We start from the raw sequence: 21,288 nt of genomic DNA on the forward strand, positions 1-21,288 counted from the left end.
CTGTTTAAAATGTTTAAATAAAATATCAATAATAGCTGACATTTATCTGGTGCTTTCAGGTTTGCAAAACACTTTACATAATACAACACAGTTGGGTAGGTAGTAGTAATACAGGAATTATTATTCTCATTTTACAGGTGAGGAAACTAAGGCTTAGGGAGGTTAAGTAACTTGTCCTATAACCACTGGGAGCATGGGAGTTGGAATTTGACTTCTTTACTTCAACTTCAATAATCCATCCACTTATGCAATGCCATTTCCAATAAGAACGTAGTTGGTACACAATGTATATTTTCTTTGTTTCTCTAGTGCTTAGCACAGTGACTGGCAGATGGCAAGTAATTAATAGATGCTTGTTGACTTGGCTTATTAGTCCATTAACAGAAAGAGATAAATCTGAACAAATAAGTCCTGTGATCTTGCTTTCCATTAAATCAATTAAATATGCTCAAGACCTACTACTTCACTTTATTTTTTCCTACTTTCACCTCAGCCACATCTACTTTTTTATTTATTTTATTTAGCCCCCTTTTTCGCTTGTGTCATTACTGATTCTAAATCTTCTCCCAAGCTATGCTTCATGCCTGTGAGGCCCTCAAAAACTCATCCCCATTAGTCAAGATACTCCTGAAATTCCATCCATTCCAGGATACATTGCAGTTAGGACAGTGCCTTCACATAGCAAGCTCAAATGTTTGTTGAGTTATATTGCACTGATAAATTGAAAAAGTGATAGTCATTTCCCTTGTTAAGTAGTTATAGTTGCTCTTCTTCATTCAGCAAACTTGCCCTTTTGCTTTTATTTCATGTAAATAAAATATGTTGGCTACATTTCTGTATATGAAGTGTATAAACTTCATATCCATCCTTTTTCCCCTCTTAGCTCCTGATTTATGACATCCTCCCCAGTCTGCTCATTTTCTTTTGCACAGAGCATGCCTATTCTTAACTTATTTTCATGCTACTCCTTCTTGCAATGCCTTTCTTGGTCCCCTTATCTAAACCTTGCTTAATAGCAATAGATAGCATTGTAAGGTTTTTCAAAGTGCTTTACATTGTCTCACCTCTTCACAACCACCCAGGAAGGTAGGTATTATAGTTATTTCCAGTTTTATAGATGAGAAAACTGAGGCTGACCAGAAGTTAGCTGACTTGCCCAGGGTCTCACACAGCTAGTAAGTGTCTGAGAACAGGTTTGAGCTCAGGTCTGATAAACAGGTAAAGTGCTCTGTGCACTATTGTGCCACCTACCTGCACCTTCTCTTTCAAGGTCCAGCTCAAGTCTAAACTTCATAAAAATTTTCCTACCTATTCCAGCTCACACTGATCTCTACCATAGTGAAAAGAGTACTGATTGTAGAATCAGAAGACGTAGATTTGGTGGTGTCTCTGCCATCTACTAGTGACCTTGGGCAAATAGGTGTACTTTTCTGGGCCTCCATTTTCTTACCTGTAAAATGAGAGCATAGGACTAGATCAGAGGTGTCAAACTTGGAGTGCACCCCAACCAGATTAAAATATAATTGGAAATATTTAACAAAATAAAAATACAATACAACATAGGTGATGTTAATTTGTGGTTTTCTAAGTCAATATGAGGTCTACTTGGGATTATTTCTATTTGAATTTGACCCTACTGTATTAGTTGACCTTTAAGGTCCCTTCCAATTCTGTATCTGAGATCTTGTGAGTCTATATTTTCCTGCTTTTATAATCTGGCCTCTTCCTTTTTTCATGTGTGTTATTTCTGTCTCTTTAGTTAATTATAAGTTCTTTCAGGGCAGAAAGCATGTCTTATACTTATTCTCAGTGCTCCAGAGTTCCTGGATACATAATTGGTATCCAGTATGTATTTGTTGGTATACTTACTATATGACTTAAAATCTGTGGTTCATACTTATTTGTTTTTAAGTTTTCAATTTTTAGAGCAATGTGTTTGTTTTGCTTTTGTTTATGTAGCATCTCACATAACATCACATATGAAGGCTATTTCTGAGGATAGTCATAAGCCTAGAAAGGATCATTCATTGCTAGCTCTGTGCTACCTGTAATTATTCCAATTAGCTGGGAATTTATACTAAATTCAGATTTAAAATGAAGCCCCAGTAGCATTTTGAAGGAAGATGTCAAGAAGTAATAAATATTTTTTAATTAAAGGAAAAATATGTGCTTAAATGAAAACATGAGAATAATTAAATGGATTTTTTAACTTATTTTTTAAGATTCTGTAGGTGAGCATACCTACACCTGTCTTCAGTTTAGACCCTACACATTTACTAGAAAAGTAATCATATGGAATCAGGGCTATTCTGGCTATTAAACTACCATCATATTTAAGCCAAAAGGAAAGTTGTTTTTATTAACTAAATTATTGTAGCTTTTAAAATATCATTATAGAGTTTTGATGCATATTTTAAGTAGGTAGATTTTGAAACACAAACATAAAACAATAACCTTTTAACCCTCTGGTGATAAAGTATTTTCCCAAATGTGCAGCAGAATTTGTAACCTCTCAAACTTTTCCCCCATTGTCATTGTGCCCTTATAATTTAAACATATGTCTAGTTTCTAATTACATAAGAAAATATTAACATGCAGCTAACAGAAACCTGAAGAATACACAAAAACATTTTAAAAGCTTACCATATGAAGAAGTGATATAATTTTGTCTCAAAGCTAGATGATTTGAACTTTCGTTTTCTTAATATAATCTTTTTTTTTTTGCTTTGTTTCTTTAGTTTGTTTTCTTTGCTATCTAAAAAGCACAACAAAGTTCTGGAACAAGCCACACAGTCCCTAAGAGGTTCCCTGAGTTCTGATGATGTTCCTCTGCCAGATTATGTAAGTATTTACCTTACTGTGTTAAATTATTTTCATTTAAACATCAAACTAACAAATGGCAACATCTCCTTTCCTCTAAAAAAATGTTTGAAATTGTGATGACCCAGCAACCACCAATAGCCAAATAAAGGAACTTCTAAGGAGTGATATCATGTCTGAAACTGGAGGAAAAAAAGTGAAAAATGCATGTACAAGTGGGGGGGGACCCAACACCACCCAACAACCCTAAACCAACAACGCTTCATAACTAGAAACCTTCTGGGGCTTCATTCAGTAACTTCATAGTTTTCAAATGACATTGTTAGAAAAATATGTGACTTTCATAGGTTTCACAGGGTTATGAGCTTAGAGAATGTTTTCTGTCCAACCCCTTCATTTGAAAGTTGACAGTACTGAGGCTTTGGTGTGTTACTAGGTAGCACATAGTGATGTATTTATTAGTTGGATTATCATATGACCTTAATATCTCTGGCTCATATTTCTTTGCTTCTAAGTTATCAGTTTCTGGAGCAATATGTCTGTTTTGCTTTTTTTTTTAATATAGCATCTAGCTTAGCATTACATATAAAGGCTTTTTATGAGGATAGTGAAAGGCCTAAAAAGGATCATTCATTGCCAGCTCTGTGCCACCTGTAATTATTGCAACCCATCTATTAAACATACTCTTTTTTATATCATGCCACAGAAATTAAAACATACAGCAGGCCAAAATTCATGTTTCCAGTGTACCTTTGAACCTTTTTTGTCATTGTTATTGTTTTTATAGATTTTTAAGATAAGAAAAATCAAAATAACAAGTGGCTTATCCGTGTTTTTAGATTGGATCATAGCATAGAATCTAAGTTTTCTGACTTGCTGAGCATTATGCTAGGTGTCTCACCTTCCTTCCCTATATCTCTTTTAGCATACAGGCATCAGAATTGATCTTGACCATGCACAAATCATTGTCCAAATGACTTATTTGGTAACAGAAATATTGGTGACCTGAATAGCATAGTATCTTATCTATAGTTTATTCAACCAGTTTTTTCTTCAGTTCACTAAAGGAGGCCATAGTACACTGACAGAATATTCAAATTTAGACCAAATTCTTGACATGTTAATAGTTTATAATTTAAACCAAAAAGTTAAGCCACTTACCATTATAAATTCGAAAACCAGTACCTATAAAATCATCTCAAAAATCATATGCAGATTAATAGAAAGCATTAATCACCACAAAGTAGAAACATTACCTAGAGAGAGAAAGGATTTTCTTTACTGCTTTAATTGTATGGTCCTCATTTTTTTTTTCTACTACATCATACAAACAGTCTTCTTGGCCTCCATCAAAAAAGGAAGGAAAGGAACTTACGACCTTGTGCTTTTGAAAAGGTGAAAGCAATGCTAACATATTGCATTTTCCTCATTTTGGGAAATAAAGAAATTAAACAGCTCTTAGAGCTAGAGTGAACTGACCCTAGGCAGTGCACACTCCAAGCAATGCCAAGCAGTGTCTTAGTGCTTCATTGTGTCATCTTTATGGGTCCTGGACATGAAATCAGCATCTGAAATGGATGAATTTTAGTCATTGCTTTTTCCTCTTCTCTGTCCTGCTCTTTAATGGAGGTGTTAATAAGCTAAGAAGTAACAAGTAGGCAAAGCAGGAGTCATGGTCACCCATTCACAGATGGATTTATCCATTCCTTACCATCTAAATCAGAGATTCTTCATGAATTTTTAAATATATATGTATGTATATATTTACAACTGTATTTCTGTATAACTGATTTCCTTGATAATACTGTATATTTCATTTAATGTTTTTAAAAGCATCATTCTGATTCATAGGCTTCCTCAGCCTGCCAGATTGATTCTTGGAACAGAAAAAGTTAAGAACCCCTAGTTTAAGTTGATCGTATTTTCTCGTAATAATAAAACTGCTACTTGTGTCCTATCTTACTTATTTTAGGTCCAGCTTAATTTCTTTTGGACTGTGAAATATATATTTATTTGCAAGGTTGAAATGCTAATCTTATATACCAGATGCCTTAAACTTGGTATAACAGTCAATCAACAACCACTTAAGTGCCTCTCAGCACTGTGCTGAGCACTGGGGACACAGGAAAAGGCAAAAGCAGCCCCTGCTCTCAAGGAGCCATGTGGATGCAAGATGGCGGGAGGGGATAGGGGCAAAGGCCCCTTAGAGAGGAGGGGATTTGCACTGAGCCTTGAAGGAAGCCAGGTGTCTAAGGAGAGGAGGGAGAACCTTCTAGGCATGGGGGACAAACAGTGAGCAGGCAGAGTCAGGAGTTGGAATGTCCTCAGTAAGAACAGGAAGGCCAGAGTATGTAGAGGGGAGTAACACATCAGAACACTGGGAAGGTTGGAAGGGGCCTTAAAAAACCAAACAGAGGATTTTATATTTGATCCTGAAGGTAATCAGGAGCTGCTAAAGGCTATTGGGGGGGGGGGAAGTGGTTAGACTTGTATTTTGGGAAGATCATATTGACAAGCCAACTGGAAAATGGATCAGAGTGGGGAGAGACTGATAAGGTACCACTGGAGTTTATTAAGTAGGGAGGTATGGAAAGTATGACAGAGTGGGAGTATGCTAAGCATTGAGGATTCAGTTCAGGCACATTATCAGTGATCTAGTGAGGGAGACAGGCAATTAAACCATTGCCCTCCCTCATTGTCCATCCTTATGACAGTCAGTCACAACAGTCAGGAGCTAGTAAAGGATCACCTTGGAAAAGTTCAGATGAGGCAGGAATAGACTATTGAAATTGGGTCTGATCTGGGGACATGCTCTGGGGAAAGCCCCTGGGACAAAGACAGAGGCCAAGAGGCCTTATGCTTGCATCCAGGAATAATACAGGGATTTCTTGGAAGTCTCAAGAGCAAGAAGACCACAAGTAGGTGGGCTATGTCTGTGGCTGATACAAGGGTCCCTGGAAATTTCTCTAGAAACTTCAAATATAATTATCTTTTATTTGAGAAGGTGTATATTTCCATTTAAAATAATTTAGTTGATAATAGAAAATATAATCATTAAACCCTTTTTTCTTGAGCAAAATACACGTATGAATGCTCCTTTTATTGTTTTTCATAGCTATCTAAGCAAAGACATTCTGACTATTTTTGTTGACCAAAAGTTGACATGGCAAGGGGCCCTTGGTGAAAAGAAAAGGAGATTATGCATCCAAAGGATGATGGATTAAAGGGATGGGTGAAGGCAAGACAACCCAATGTCTCAGAGATTCACTTAAGGATAAGAAAGATAATACCTGTAAAATAGTCAAAAGATCTTATTGGTTGGAGAAGGAAATGGCAAACCACTCCAGTATCTTTGCTAAGAAAACCTGAAATGGAGTCACAAAGAGTCAGACATAACTTGAAACTACTGAACAACAAAAACCTATTGGTTGAAGACAGCAAAATTGTTTAGAGGGCATTAAAGGAGCTTAAAACAAAATTAAGTTAAAGATGAAGAAGAATTAAACATAAACAGAACTTTAGGGATGATAGTAGGAGACCTACAGTAGGCAAAAGTTGAGGTCCTATACCCAAGATCTAATTGCCTCCTTAGAGCCTTGTTTATATGAGGGAATTTAGGTTTAGCCTGGAACTCATGAAAGATTCTCACAAAAAGGGGGTAAATCTTTTTCTGTCCTTGGTTCTAACTCTGATAAGGGAGGATTTTTAAAATCCAGCATCCAGGAATGTCCTGCAGACAAAGCCCGTCATATTCTGTTGGAAACTAACGATCAGAAAACGCTAAAAAGACAACTCAAAACTGGCTGCTTGTTAGTAACTTTGTAAGACAGATGTGTAGAGTCTTCATTTGAAAGGCTTATGCATACTAGGCAATGTGATGGTTATTTTGCCCATTTCCTGTGGTTTATATTGTATTTCTGGGTCTTAGGGCAGTCCTGATATGAGACTGTGGGAACAACGCTCAGTCCGGATACTGGCTGCTGATAAACAAAGTTTGCTATGTACATCTATGACCTGACTAGATCCAGTTTTCCTTTGTTTTTTATTTTGGTAATAGTGTGTCACCCCATTGAGATGTTATGTTTATGGTTCCAATGTGTCTCCTTTCTCCTATGAATCATGGAAACTTTTTTTGAGGTTTTCTGTAGGAATTTAGCAATTGCATCACATATACTAAGCTGTTCTTTCAGACCAATGTAATCTCTCAGTTCATTCTGTACCTGCATTGACTTGGTTATAAGACAGATCTTCATAACCCTATTCTGGCTAGCTACAGACTCTTGGTGCAGATAAGGGAGTGGGGCTGGAAAAAAAGTATCGAGTTGGAATTCGTCATTTATTTGCCTGATAGTGTTGTGTTTGCTGTCTTTTCACTTAGAGTTATTTGGATCATCCTAGAGTTCCTGTGTTTCACAGATAAATACCAGACGTTATCCATTTCTGCCTTTAATGCTTTTGTTTAATTCTTGAGTAAACTAAAATCCTGACGGTTCATCATCAGCATTCATTATCCTTTCCGGGAGCCATGAAACCCCTTGGTTTCTCTAAGTCAACCAAGAACTGGGTGCTTGTAAGACTGAGAACTCCAAAGGTAATTATTAATAGAAGGACAGAAGGTTAAGTTGAATTTCTGGCAGATGCTTGAATTAAATAACATAATTTTACCATATTTTGAGTTACTTTAAACTGATTGCTTTCTCTGGGTCAAAAACAAAAGAACAAAATTTTCGTGATGTGTGAATGGGAGTCTTAGAGTATCTGCTTTCTGGAGATAATATTTAAAATTCCATTCTGAATCAGCCATTAAAATTCCGCCTTTTGATAGTAGTGGACAGAAGACACATTGTAAATGGGAGATGCTTCAGACTGTGAACTTGAATTCTGCACATCTCTTTAAAGAGGGAAGTCATCAACGTTAGCTCAGGACTAGCAACAGTCTCTAGGAAGCATCACTAAGAATCACTTCCATGTTTCTCTGATCCAAAAGATGACAAAGGGAAACATTAACCATCTCAGAGGAAACCCGGCACTTAAAAAGCACTGAAATTTTGGCTTTTTCAGTGATAATGAAGTGTTTTATTGATAAATCCCAGTACTCAAAGACTGCATAAGGGGATTTCATTTTTGAACCCACATTCTCATCATTCTCTTTTTAAAAACTGGATGAGATAAGCTATTTTTCCCTCAGAGTTCTTACGAGAAAGTATCCAATTTACTCTTTTCTTAGTATTAATCCTCTAACTCATTTTTTTGTGTTGTCTTGTTTTTCTTTATATGGAAAAGAAAATGAAAGGGTCTTCAATTAAGGTTTAGGTTCTTGAGTGCATACTTTTTGCACCAGGAGTGAATGAAGTATATTAGGAAAGAGTTTAAATAAGTGCTTAAAAATAAGTATATGTTTTCATTCTCACTGTAGTATGTAAAGTACTTTCACACTACTTAAAGATTTTTTAATTTTTTTTTAAGGAAATGTTTGTCCCCATTACACTGTCCCCATTCACAAGTTGGTTGAATAACAATCCGGAAAGCAGGTAGCAAGTTGCAAAACCATTAGTATTAGCACTTTAGCACAGCTATGTTTGTCTGAGTATCTCAGGGGACATCAGAAACTGTCATCTCAACTGGGCCTTGGATAATGAGAAAACTAGCTTAGTGAGGGCAAAAATTAGAATTCCACACTAGACCCCTCTCCACATGGAGCAAGGAAGAGAGGTTAGGAAAGCAATTTCTTTTAGTATATCCCCTGGGAACATAACCAAATTTTGGTTAACTTGAATATACTTGGTTGCTTGTGAGATTGCTTTCAATTCAGGAATGGTTGAAAGAGGTGTTTTCTGTGGTATTAATAGTAATACGCAGAGGCCTCATCCTAGAATGTGAGCAACCCCGAGTTCTCACAGGCATGCCAGCAAAGTATAGGCTCTGGTAGGCTTTACCCACCTAGGAAAGCTTCCAGTAGAGACCTAATGACAGTTTTGTTTGTTGGTCTTCTGAAGACCAGCCTGACTAAAGTTGGAAGTAGTGACATATTTGGGGACTACAGCAACTCCCAAAGATTCTTCACCAAGTTGTAGAAGAGTCACCACATACATCAGTCAAAGGAGTGTCCACACAGACTCAATCATAGCCCCTTGAAGTCAGATCACCTTACACTTAGAATTGCTTTAGAGTTTACAAATCATTTTCACATGTATTATCTTAGTCTCCTTACCTCACAGCAGTTCTGTGAGGAAAATGCATCGTAAATCTTGAAAAAAAAAAACTCTGAAGGAGAGGAATAGCACAGGACATGGAGTCAAAAGCCTGGGGTTGGAATCTGAACTGTGACATTTGTTAGCTCTGCAGTCGGGAGCAAGTCACAAGACCATAGATTGAGAGCTGAAAGGGACCTCAGAGACCATCGAGTCTGACCCATTCATTTTGGAGGTGAACTGAAACCTAGAGAGGCTAACTGACTTGCCCGAGGGAGTAAGGAAGAGAGCCAGGATTCAAATCTAGAACTTCTAACTTCAGAGCCAGGACTCTCTACCATATGTCACCAAGTACGTGCTCTTCTCTCTCTCTCTCTCTCCCTCCCTCTCTCTCTCTCTCTCTCTCTCTCTCTCTCTCTCTCTCTCTCTCTCTCACTGTTTTCTCATTTTTAAAAATGGCTACAATGATATTAGCTCTAACTCCCTCCTAAGTTTATTGCAAGTACTATCTAAACCTTTAAAGTACTGAATAATGTGTCCAAAAGTCTTAGTGCATTACAGATATGAGTTATTATCCTGTATAAATGTGTTATCACTAACCTTAGAGAAATGTGAACTATTTGGTCATGTAATATATAGAATTTTTACTTTGAATATTACATAATTATGACACATATACCTCACACCTTAGGATCTCAGTTCTTGTGATTTTATTAATAATTTATTTTATTATAAATCAGTAATATACCTTTCCTCAACCAGTTCCAACAGGTCTCATAACAAATATGTGAAGTAAGAAGATGAGCATTATCACCCTATATCATGTGAAAACATAAAGAGCCAAACAAATACTGCTCTTTGTATTACTCCAGAGACCCTTGGTGCTTTCTATTCCAGTAAGGAAAAAAAGTAAATCAATCTGGCCCAAATAGGTTCAGTAACTAGATCTGAGTCACCTAACATTAATAGAAGAAATGAAAATAGTATGCAAGAATCCCCAAACTACTACTGACTCTCAGTCTACTACTGACTTAAATACTGGCTCCTGACCTTTTCAAGTAAATATGATGCTACTAACCCATCACTAGTCCTGGGACTTTGAGTTATTTTCTTAGTAATGATAATGTATTTATCTTAAACCTCCAAGCTAACTTGGTAGGTTCTCTTTGTGATTAATGCCAAGAGTTTGTCAGAGGCTGGCTAAGATTAGTAGTACAGTCTGTCATCTTAGAGGAAACTTTTTCTGAAAGTAAAACTCAGCTACAATGAGCTTCATTTGTACTGTGCTCTACTTCTAACTTTTAAAAAACTTACACAAGATGATTTTGCAAGTTACAAATTATTCCTTCCCCAGTTATAATAAGAAATTCCCACAGTTAATGATCCTCATCCCAGTAAATACTTTACCTTCCTGTCTGTATCTAATGAATTTACTTTTGACCAGGTTCTTGACCCAGTTTGTCACCAGTCCCATATTTTGAGGCACATGACCACCTTGGGCATGACTCAGCAGAGCCTGTGTTTCATGGCTGACATAGCCACCTCCATACCCTGATGAGATATCGAAAGGGCCTTCAGTGGAGGAACAACATAGTGGTGATAGAAGACATGTTCACATGACCCAGGTCTGGGAAAGGATCTTATGAAGAGTGTGTATATTAGGTGCCCAGGTTTATTTGCCTAAGCAATTCTTCCTTATTGACCAAAGGTCAGTTTCAGTAATTAGTAATCAGGAAAGGTCTAAGACAAAGTAATAAGGTGCTTCTTAAAACAATCTATGTGTGGTTATAAGTCAGCAAACATTTATTAAGTACCTACTATGCGCCAGGCACTGTGCTAAGTGCTGGGGATACAAAGAAAGGACAAAATCAGTCCCTGCTGTCAAGGAGCTCACAGTCTAACGGGGAAAACAGCATGTAAACAACCATATAAAAACAAGATACATACAGGGTAAACTGGAGATAATCACATAAAGGCAGGAGCATTAGAAATTATTGAGAAAAGCTTCTTGAAAGAGGTAAGATTTTGGTAAGTTATAGAAATCGTGCCAAACTGCATTGGTATATGGTATTTCCCTCTACCAATGAAAATCACAAGTCTAGTTTCTAATGTTGCCTTAAGGATCTTTTACAGAAAGGTGTATCCCCTTTCATATGTCAAGGTCATTCAGGATCCCTTGGAAGATATAACAACAGAAGATGTAATAATAGAAATAACACTGAGAATAAAACATTACATGAGGCATAAAAGAAGATGTATGTTCACCAAAGGCATTCGCCACCATAATGGAGGTCATCCTCTTCAATAAATACAGAAATGAGGGTCATTTCTCAGTTTAATAAAAAGAAATCAATGCGATCTGCATATTGAAGAGGAAATATGTACCTTACAAGGTAATCTAGTTCACCCAGCTATGCAGCTCCAGCTCTAGAGAGGAGCAAAGAAAGGAAAATCGAGTCCCCAAAAGAACAATCCCTGAGTCCAGAGCTATTGTAGTTTCTGGCCATGGAAAGTTACTTATGTTGTGACCTCCAATAGATTCTTATGGAATGTACCTCTGTCACACCTTAATTTTTCTAAATTCCTTCCCCAGTAGAATTTAGACTAAATTAAGAACAACACTACTTCTTCTATATTCAGTATCAGTGTGAAAAATTTTTTGGTCCAGTACATGGAGAAACTGCTCAGTTTGTGGTTGAAAAGTTTAAAAGTGTTACTTTTGACTGTAAAGTTCCAAAAGAGCAGGAACCAAACCTTTAAAACTCTATATGGTACAAAATATGATTCCATATGAAAAGATAATTATGAACTAAGTTAATGCTAATTCCAGAGAATATCCTTTAAAACCCAGTATTCAAAGGTATTTGCTATCTTACTGATTTGAGTATTTCTTCAAGAGACGCCCATCACAACCTATCTATGTGTGCCCTTCATGTGATAGCCATGACTTCCTGGCATTTTAGAAGCCTCCCTTGAATCCTCTGAGCATGGCTTGGATACCAGTGGAGCATTCTCCTGCACACCTGTCATCCTTTGCTCTTTCCACATGACCGTCACATTTTCTCTTCCTGTTACACATTTCCTTCGTGATATCTTTGACTCCTGTTCTTGAGAATTCTTCGTTGGCTGTATGTTGTAATGTACTCACATTTATTGTGTTTCCCTCCATTGTACTCTGTGGGATGCTTATCTTTAGTTCTTTGGGGGAAGTAATATTCCACAATAATGCTGCCATAAAGCAGTAAAAGGTTAATAGTAAAAAGATAGACCTTTGTTATTATGGGAATCTTGGGATCAGTAAAAGAGCTTTGCACTTCCCTGAAGGCAATCCAATCTGCTCTTCTCCTCCTCTTCTTCTGTTCTGGGCAGAACTTACTGTCAATATCTACTATCCCTAAAGTAGATACTATAGGATGGGTTCTACCCAAATGCATATTGAAATGTGCATAATAGATCATTCTTCATCCACTTGGTGTTTCCTGTGTGGACTAACAGACTAAATTCCTTTGTGGCATTACACATTTCTTTCAGGGAACTCATCCACAAAAAGGAGCATTAAATAGGCCTCACCATCCATGGAGAATCCCTCTTCCCTGAATTCTGTACTGGATCATCTCCATTATGGTCGCAAATGCTTTTGGGGCACATACGTGTTCCTGTTTTATGCCTCACCTACTGTTTATTCTCAGCATTGAACAGGGGCTATTTCTATTGTTACATCTTTCAAGGGATCCTAAATGACCTTGAGGTATGAATGGGGATACATTTTGCTTTAAAAGATTCTATATCGCAGCATTTTTTCCTACCCAGTTAAATGCTTTTTCTTAATCAATAAACAATAAGCGTGATGGGATCTTACACTGTCTGCATCTTTTAGGGAATTATAAAATGTTAAAGATGTGGTCCTTTCTTAATTTGTTGTTGCTTTTGTTCAGTCATTTCAGTCATGTCCAATTCTTTGTGACCTCATTTGGGGTTTTCATGGCAAAGATACTGGAGTGGTTTGCCATTCTCTTCTCCAGCTCATTTTCCAGATGGGAAAACCAAGGCAAACAGGGTTAAATGGCTTGCCCAGGTCACATAACTTGATAAGTGTCTGAGACCAGATTTGAACTCAGTAAGATTAGTCTGCCTGACTCCAGGCTCTGTCATTTATATAATACATTAAGGTTTTTAAAAAATGGGTTTTTTAAAAATTCATTTATTTTTAACATTCATTTTTTTCAGTTTTGAGTTCTGAATTCTCTCCCTCTCTCTAGTCTGTCCTCCACCCTTGAGAAGGCAAATGATATGCTATCAATTATATGTGTGAAATCATACAAAACATAAAGAAAGCAAAAAAAATTATACTTTAATGTGCACTTAATTTATCAGTTCTCTCTCTGGAGGTGGCTAACATTTTTCATCATGAGCCCTTTGGAATGATCTTGGATCATTATATTGATTAGAGTAGCTAAGTTGTTTACACAGTTGATTATCATTATAATACTACTGTTACTGTGTATAGTGTTCTCCTGCTTCTACTCACTTTACTTTGCATCAGTTCATATAAATCTACCCAGGTTTTTCTGAGAGCATCATGCTCATCATCTCGTATAGCACAAGAATATCCATATACCACAACTTGTTCAACCATTTCCCAGTTGGTGGGTATCCCCATAATATCCTATGCTTTGTCACCACAAACAGAGCTGCTATAAGTATTTTTGTACAAATAGGCCCTTTTCCTTTTTCTTTGATCTTTTTGGGATACAGACCTAGTAGTGGTACTGCTGGAACAAAGGGTACACACAGTTTGGTTGCCCTTTGGGCATAGTTCCAAATTAATATCCAGAATGACTGAACCAGTTCATAACTCCACCACTAACCAGTGTATTAGTGTCCCAATTTTTCCATATCCCTTCTAACATTTGTCTGTAATGGTGTCTGAAACCTAATTCAGATTTTTCCTACTACAAGTCTAGCACTTTCTATCCATTACACTATCCAAATGCCTATCTAATGTGCTTATTTTATTTTTTTGATCTCATGACAATTAATTTACATTGATTAAACTTCTGGATGGAATAATTATAGTTAGTATTGATAAAATTTCTAGTATTCATTTCCTATTTTTTAAATTTTCAATAATTTGTATAAATAATTCACAGTTAAATCAATTTAATTTAACATCATATCTTTATCTCATTATTATCCTTTTTTTTTTACAATCTTAGCTTTCGTGACTGTACACAGACAGCTGACTCAGAAATAACACATCAATAACAAGTCTTTTCCTGTCAAAATGAAGTCAGTTTTGTTTTCTTTTGTTTTCTGTATCCAGCAGCTATTAATTCCTTTTTTTGAAGAAAGTGTTCATGGATATAGAGGTGGGGAGTTCCTGTTTAATCTACAGGTGTTTGATGTCTTTCTTCTGAACCATACTTTCCCATATATCTTTTTTCCATGTTCATTTTTTCCTACCTTTACATTGAAGTCACTAAGTATCAAAGTATATGTTGATTTGATCTGGAGGGTCTTATCAAGTTCTACATAGAATTTCTCTGTCACTTTATTCTCAGCAACCACTGTTGGTAAATAAGCTCCAATTCTTTTCATGATAATCTTTTTGCCAATATTTATTCTTAATACAGTGGTCCAGCACCTCTTACAAATATGTCTACTAGTCCACTGAACTAGCATCTCAGTTTTAGAGTACCTGTAGTCAAATAGAAACTTATCGATCGACTAAAAGTGGTATTGATTCTTAATATCCTTTGGCCCCTTTCCCATCATTCTGTCACCATCCCTGTAGAAGCTAAAGAGGGCCGTACAAGACTGACATCCATTTTTAGATTTTTCTTTGTTTTATGGGTTACAATAGCCAAAAATATTTCATCACTGGTAGGCCAGTCCCCTAGCAATGTGTCTCTCCATAATTAGCTTGTTAGTACTCAGAAAACAGACTCATTCTTTCACCTGGGCCACAGCAGAATCTGCCAGAACTGGTGTTCCACTGCCATCACTCACCATGGAGAACCCAAGGTTATGTCCACGCCATAATGAAGCATTGCAGTAGGACTTTGAATATTCTTTTTTTCCTACTAGGTTTTTCCTGTTAGTAGCCTCTTAATTCCCCATTATTATTATAACACTTTTGCCTTCTTCAGCCTAATCCTATCAAAAAAAAGGTGTTTAACTTCCTTCACCTTTTATTCATTGACTCCCACTTTTTTCCCCTCCTTGATGAAATTGATGAACTTTCTTAATCCTTGAGGCTCATCCATGAAAGTCTCTTGTAAATACTCTATAATTTAAATTTATTTTTGTTTTTTCTCAGGGTGAACAGAGGTCTTCAGAAAATTCCTCTGGTTATTTGTTTCTTATAATCACTTCCTTTTTAGTTAGCATTAAAATAAATAACTAGACCTCCACACACATCATTACTTTTTTATCTTTCTCAGTTTAATTCTTTAATGGGACTGCCATTTGAAGGTTGATCTAAACATCTTTAAAGTCTTAACAGTGAATTAGCAGAAGTCTAATTCATCTTTTGAAATATATAAAACAAAAATATAATAATCACATATGTGTTTTTAGACATGTTTACTTAACTATATAGTATACATTGAACTTAATGTTGTCTCCATCAAAGCAATTACCGTCAGGTAACGTATTTATTCCAGAGGGGCTATCTTGACTTAAAATTTTATTTTAAATAATTTATCTTTTGGAATTATTGGCAGAGCTTGTTCCTTTTTTAATACTTTTAAGATACCCTCAGTTAAATCAGCAAATGTATTGTGCATTTAAGGAGGAGTAATGAATAAGACATAATCCCTGCCCTCAAGGAGTATACAATCTAATAGGAGGAGGTAAAACAAATGGGTAAATATGGTACGGTGTTGAATGTGATGAATACAAAGAATCTGGTCTGAGCCTTTTATTTCATTGGGATAGGGAATTCCTGCTGAGGAAACTTCCTCTAACAATTAAGATCAGCAGCTTCTTTGCAATGAGTCACACAGCCAGTATATGTTCAGAAGTAGATCTTGCATACAGGTCTTCCTGATCCCAAGGATGACTGTCTACCCAATATGCCATGCTGCTTCTACATACAGGCAAGATAAATGGTAGTTTAAAGGAAAGAGTCTGAAAGTATTGAGTCTTCATGGAGAAAACAGCTCTTCACCTGGACCTTGAAGAGTTTTGACACCTGGACATTATGGGGAGGGCATTCTGGATAAAGGGATCAGCAGCAGTAAAGGTACAAAAGTGGGAAAACAGAAAGTACACTAGGGGAAAAATGGTTAACCTAATTCAACTGAAGCACAAGACACAACATGAAAAAGAAGTAATGAGAGACATTACTACAGATTCAGGGCCTAATTACAAATTTTAAAGATTGTATATCTTCAGTGGTGGCAAAGTTTTGTCCTTTGAGTGAATTTTATTTTTTTTTTAAAGCTAGAAGCAACATGGATCCAAATCTAAGATGGATAAGTTGGGATAGGTGCCAAAAATAAAATGTATCTGTGAAACTAATTTTATTGGTTTACTTGTAAACTGACATTGAAGACTAAGTATATAAAGTACTAATTTGGAGACAAACACATGTGTTAGTACATTTGTTTAAAACATTTATCTTATTACTTAAACATTTTATACAATGTAAGGTCAGGAAAAATAATTTCCTTCTCTTTCCTACCTCGGCTGAAAGTTGGCCAGTCCTACCAACTACAGAGATGACTTAGACCCCTCTCTTCAAGATTTTTCTTTTTAATTATCTTTAAAAATGCTGAAAGAACTTTTATGTTCTTTCCTCCAGCTTATAAAAGGAAATAGGATGTTTCTGCATTGAAGTCTGGCAATGATTAATTAACTTTCCAAGTCAAGTTTAAAGAATACAGACAAAATAAGCCATGCATATTAAATTCAGTAGCAATGTGTGATGGATTTGTGAGAAACACTGATCAGAAGCTTATTTTTCTTGGCTTCTTACTCTTACAGTGAAAAATGTCTTACCTGCTGTGCAGAGCTAATGTCGTTTGAAAACTTCATGTCCTACAGTGTCACCAAATTGCCTTCCCTTTAATGAAATGCTATTTTTGCTAGTACCTTGATGAAGTTTTTCTCCCCTTTTTTTCCCTTTCTGCTTCAGTTTGTATTCCATCATAGGAGCAAATCAAGTCCACAATTTAGAGTTTTCTTTGATATGTCCTTGATTTATATGGTAAATAGAAAGCAGCTGTCTATGTAAGCATCTAATTCTTGAAACCATAGCCCCTCGAGCATCATCTGGAAATAATGTAACTTGTAAAACAAAGCTAAGAAGAAAAAGCAATGTTTGTTTTATGTGGGATGAATGATTTCAGTTGGGGTCCTTTAATTCGGCCATTATGAGGGTTATTAAAAAGCAGTATTACAAAAGTGGTTTAAACAAAAAGAGGTTTTTTTTGTAGCTAGTATCTTATTATTATAGTTGATTATAGTCAATGCTGCAAATACTTTATAAATGGTCCTTCATTTTAGTTCCCCCAACTGAGATACAAAGGACTAGTAATCTTTCCCTTTACTATATGATTAGAAATTTTACTTTTTTAATTAATTTCTATAAACAAATTGTATTTGAGAATTCAATTCTGCATTTTTAAAATGAAAATTCCATGGAGCACTGAATAATGTCTGAAAGAAAATTCAGAACAAGCATACTTGTGGGTCAGCTTATGAACACAAAGAAACAACCTAAAGAATTTCAAGACCTCTAACATGTACATATGTATGTGTGTGTGTGTGTGCGTGTGTGTGTATATACACACACACGCACACACACTTATACATGCATATACTTATACATGCATATACTTATACACATGTATGTGTGCTATATGCATGTAATCACTGACAGAATAGCTGGTGATTCATTAAAGTTAAATGAAGGGGTGTTTTATGGCAATAAATGAAATTGACATACAGAAGTATAGGGAATTGTATATAGTATAGAATTCTAAATTTAACATCTTGGTATTATTTTTGACTCTACCTTCTCTCACTTCTCACAACACATTTGACCACCAAGTGGTATGGATTCAACTTATGTAGTTTCCCTTCGTTGGAGTCACTTCCTCTCTAGTCCTCTGGACTATTTGTTGCAAATTTCCTACTGGATAGTCCATTCTCCTCACCTTCCCTGTTCTAATCCATATTCTATACCATTGTCAGATTAATCACAAAAATGCTGTCTCCCTACTTCCTAGCAACTGAACTTCAGACTCCTTTTTCTATATTCAATACCTTCCTCAATTTCACAGCACCCTACCTTTCTTTCCAGCCTTATAACCATATACACACACAACACGTATCCAGTCACTTGCCAAATATTATTAATTCTACCTTTGCAGCACTTCTCTGTCTGACTCTTTCTTTCTCCTCACACACCCGTCACTCTAGTGCTGACCCTCATCTCCTCTCACTGGACCATTGCAGCAGCTTTCTAACAGGTCTCCTTACCTCAAGTGCCTCCCTTTTCTAATCTGTCCTTCACAAGGCTGCCAATGATATTCCTAAAACATAGGCCCAACCCTGTCACTCCCTTGCTCAAAGAATTCCAGATACTCCCTTTGTTATATATCTAAAGCCCTCTGCAACTTGGCTCCAAGCCCATCTCTCTTGCCTTAGTAACATTATTCCCGTCAACATCCTGGGACTAACAAAATGGTACCGTTCTATACCCCATGCAACATTGCATCTCCTCTCTCCATGCCTTTGCACAGGCTGTTCCCCCAAGCCTGGCACACATGCCCTCTTCACTTCTGCCTCTTAGAAATTCTAGTTTCCTTTAAAGCTCAACCAGATCATCTATAGGGGTCCTCTTCTCATTCTCCCAGAGGCAAATCCCTTACCCAAAAAATTACCTTGTATTTATTTTACATTTTTACACATATTTATGTGCATTTTATTTTCCTCTAATAGAATTTAAACTCCTTGAGAACAAGAAACTATTTAATTTTTTTTTTCTTTGTATTTATCTCCATTGCCTAGCTCATAGTGGGCATTTATTACAATCTTCATGGATTACTCAAACCAAGCTGGACAACTCATTGTCCCCCAAATATTGCCTGTGTTTTCTCATTTCCGTAGATTTATTCTTAACATCCATCATGCCCAATACTCTCTCTCCCCCACTTCACCTCTTAATTTTCCACTCATTCTTTAAAATTCAACTCAAATGCTCTCTTATCCAAGTTCACGTTCCCTGATCCCACCAGTGGGTTATGACCTTTTCCCTCCTCTGGCCTCACAAAACAATATATTTGCACCCCTCTTACATATTTGTGATAAATTATTTTAGCCTGACATCATTTTATTTTTCTGTTCAATTTTATTTTACTTTCTTTTCCAAATTCTCTCCTTCATCCTCTGCTATCCATTGAGAAGTTAAGAAAAACAAAACCCATTACAGATATGTATAGTCATGCTTCACATGTATAATGGGCATCATATTGCTTGCCTTTTCAGTGGGCAGGGGAGGGGAGAGAATTTGGAGCTGAAAATTAACAAATGAATGTTAAAACATAAATAAATATAATAATTTTTAAAAAGAAAGAAAAAAGGAAAGAAATGATTTACCCAGTGTTTCACTTATATGGTCTTGTGATGAAAAATTAAAGAGTATATGTCAAAATCTTGTGAATTCAATATCAAATTTTGTAAAATAAGTGATTGTACCAGAAACAGCACATTGCATATTAATAGCTTTTTAAGATATAAACAGATAAAAACAATAACCAAAAAACAACCCCATATAATCATGCAAAACAAATTCCCCTGCAAGCCTATAATTATTTTATTTGGTGGTTATTTGAATGTGTATCATATCCCCCCCCTTCCTTGAGGTCAGGAATGGTATCTTATCTGAATTTTTTATTTCCTGTAGAGCTTGGCACAGTAACTATGGATTGAATTCTTTTTTTTTTTTTAGAGAAGTACAGTCTAGAAAAGGATCGTAAGAAGAGCTCTCGTGCTTTGACAATACTCAGGGAATACCCCAGAGATTGAGTCATTGTGTTGTTTTCCCAACCTCTTTGTCAAGGAGTTGCATTTTGGACATTTGGCCTTTAAGAACTAAGTATGCAGTTCATGGTTTTCAACTATACCCTCACTAAAACAAGACAATCCTTTTTTACCTAAATTGTTTTTTTAATTCCCCTGACCATAATAGCTATTCCAAATCTTTTCATCCTTCCAGAAGTTTCCCTTGCCGCTCCCTCTCCCCACTCTCTCAACTGAGGACCTCATTATCACATTAAAATTTAGATCATTTACTGAAAGCTCCCATCTCCTCTCCTTCTCACATCACTCACGTGTTTTCCCCTGATATCTTCACTTTGATCACTGTCACATATAAGAGATGGCCTTTCACAAAGGCAACACCATCAACACACACCCTTGATCTCATCCATCCTATCTTCTTTAGCAGATTGCCTTCTTTCTGATGCTCTCTTTCCCTCTCTTTCTCCCTCTCCCTTTCTTTCTCCCTCTCCCTTTCTCTCATCTTCAAACTCCCTATCTACTTTCTTTTTTTCTACAACCTATAAAAATTCCCATTTTCCCCTCCCTTGATCTGATCATCCTCAATAACTATATCATCGGGTATTTCTCCTTTCCTTTTTTGCTAACTTTCTTTAAAAAGTCACCTACACTAGGTGTGCTTCCCCTCCTCTCTCACTGTCTTCTAAACCATCTGCAGTCTGGGTTCTGACTTCATCATTCAAATTAAACTACTTTCTCCAAAGTTACCGATGATCATTTAATTGTCCTTTTTTTCAGTCTTTATCCTTCTTGACTTCTGTGTGCTGCCTAAGATGATGTTAATCACCTTCTTCTTCTGGGTATGACCTCCCCTAGGTGTTTGTGATATTGATTTCTCCCGGTTCTCATCCTACCTGTATAACTGCTCCTTGTCAGTCTCTTTTGCTTGATTTTCATCAGGACCAAGCCCACGAAGAGTAGGTACCTCCCAAGACTCTGTCATGGGTCCTCTTCTCTTCTTTTCTCTCTCCCATCTAATTAGTGATCTCATTATCTCCTGTGAGTTCACTCATCACCTCTACATAGATGACTCACAGATCTATACATGTAGCCCTCATCTTTCTCCTGTTTTACACTCTTGTACCATCAGCTGCCTTCTGGACATATTAAGTGAGTATCCCATAGACATCTCAAACTGAATTCATTATATTTCCCAAAACCTTCTCCTCTTCCCAGCTTTCCTTTTTGTTATTTTTTGTTTAGTCAT

At 36.4% G+C, this 21,288-nt stretch overlaps 1 protein-coding gene across 3 annotated transcripts in view; it reads left to right on the forward strand.

The window, feature by feature from the left end:
* DYM (dymeclin) overlaps positions 1 to 21,288 on the forward strand; it is a 571,335-nt gene that overhangs the window by 401,098 nt on the left and 148,949 nt on the right. For all 3 annotated transcript variants that reach the window (XM_078153263.1, XM_020985814.2, XM_020985816.2), the window contains one exon: positions 2,739 to 2,841. In XM_078153263.1, coding sequence (XP_078009389.1) covers positions 2,739 to 2,841 — 103 coding nt within the window. The remainder of the gene's footprint in view (positions 1 to 2,738; positions 2,842 to 21,288) is intronic.

This window comes from Phascolarctos cinereus, unplaced genomic scaffold (genome assembly GCF_003287225.1).
Source record: "Phascolarctos cinereus isolate Bilbo 61053 unplaced genomic scaffold, phaCin_HiC Scaffold_4;HRSCAF=312, whole genome shotgun sequence".
In the NCBI taxonomy this organism is placed as follows: Eukaryota; Metazoa; Chordata; class Mammalia; order Diprotodontia; family Phascolarctidae; genus Phascolarctos; species Phascolarctos cinereus.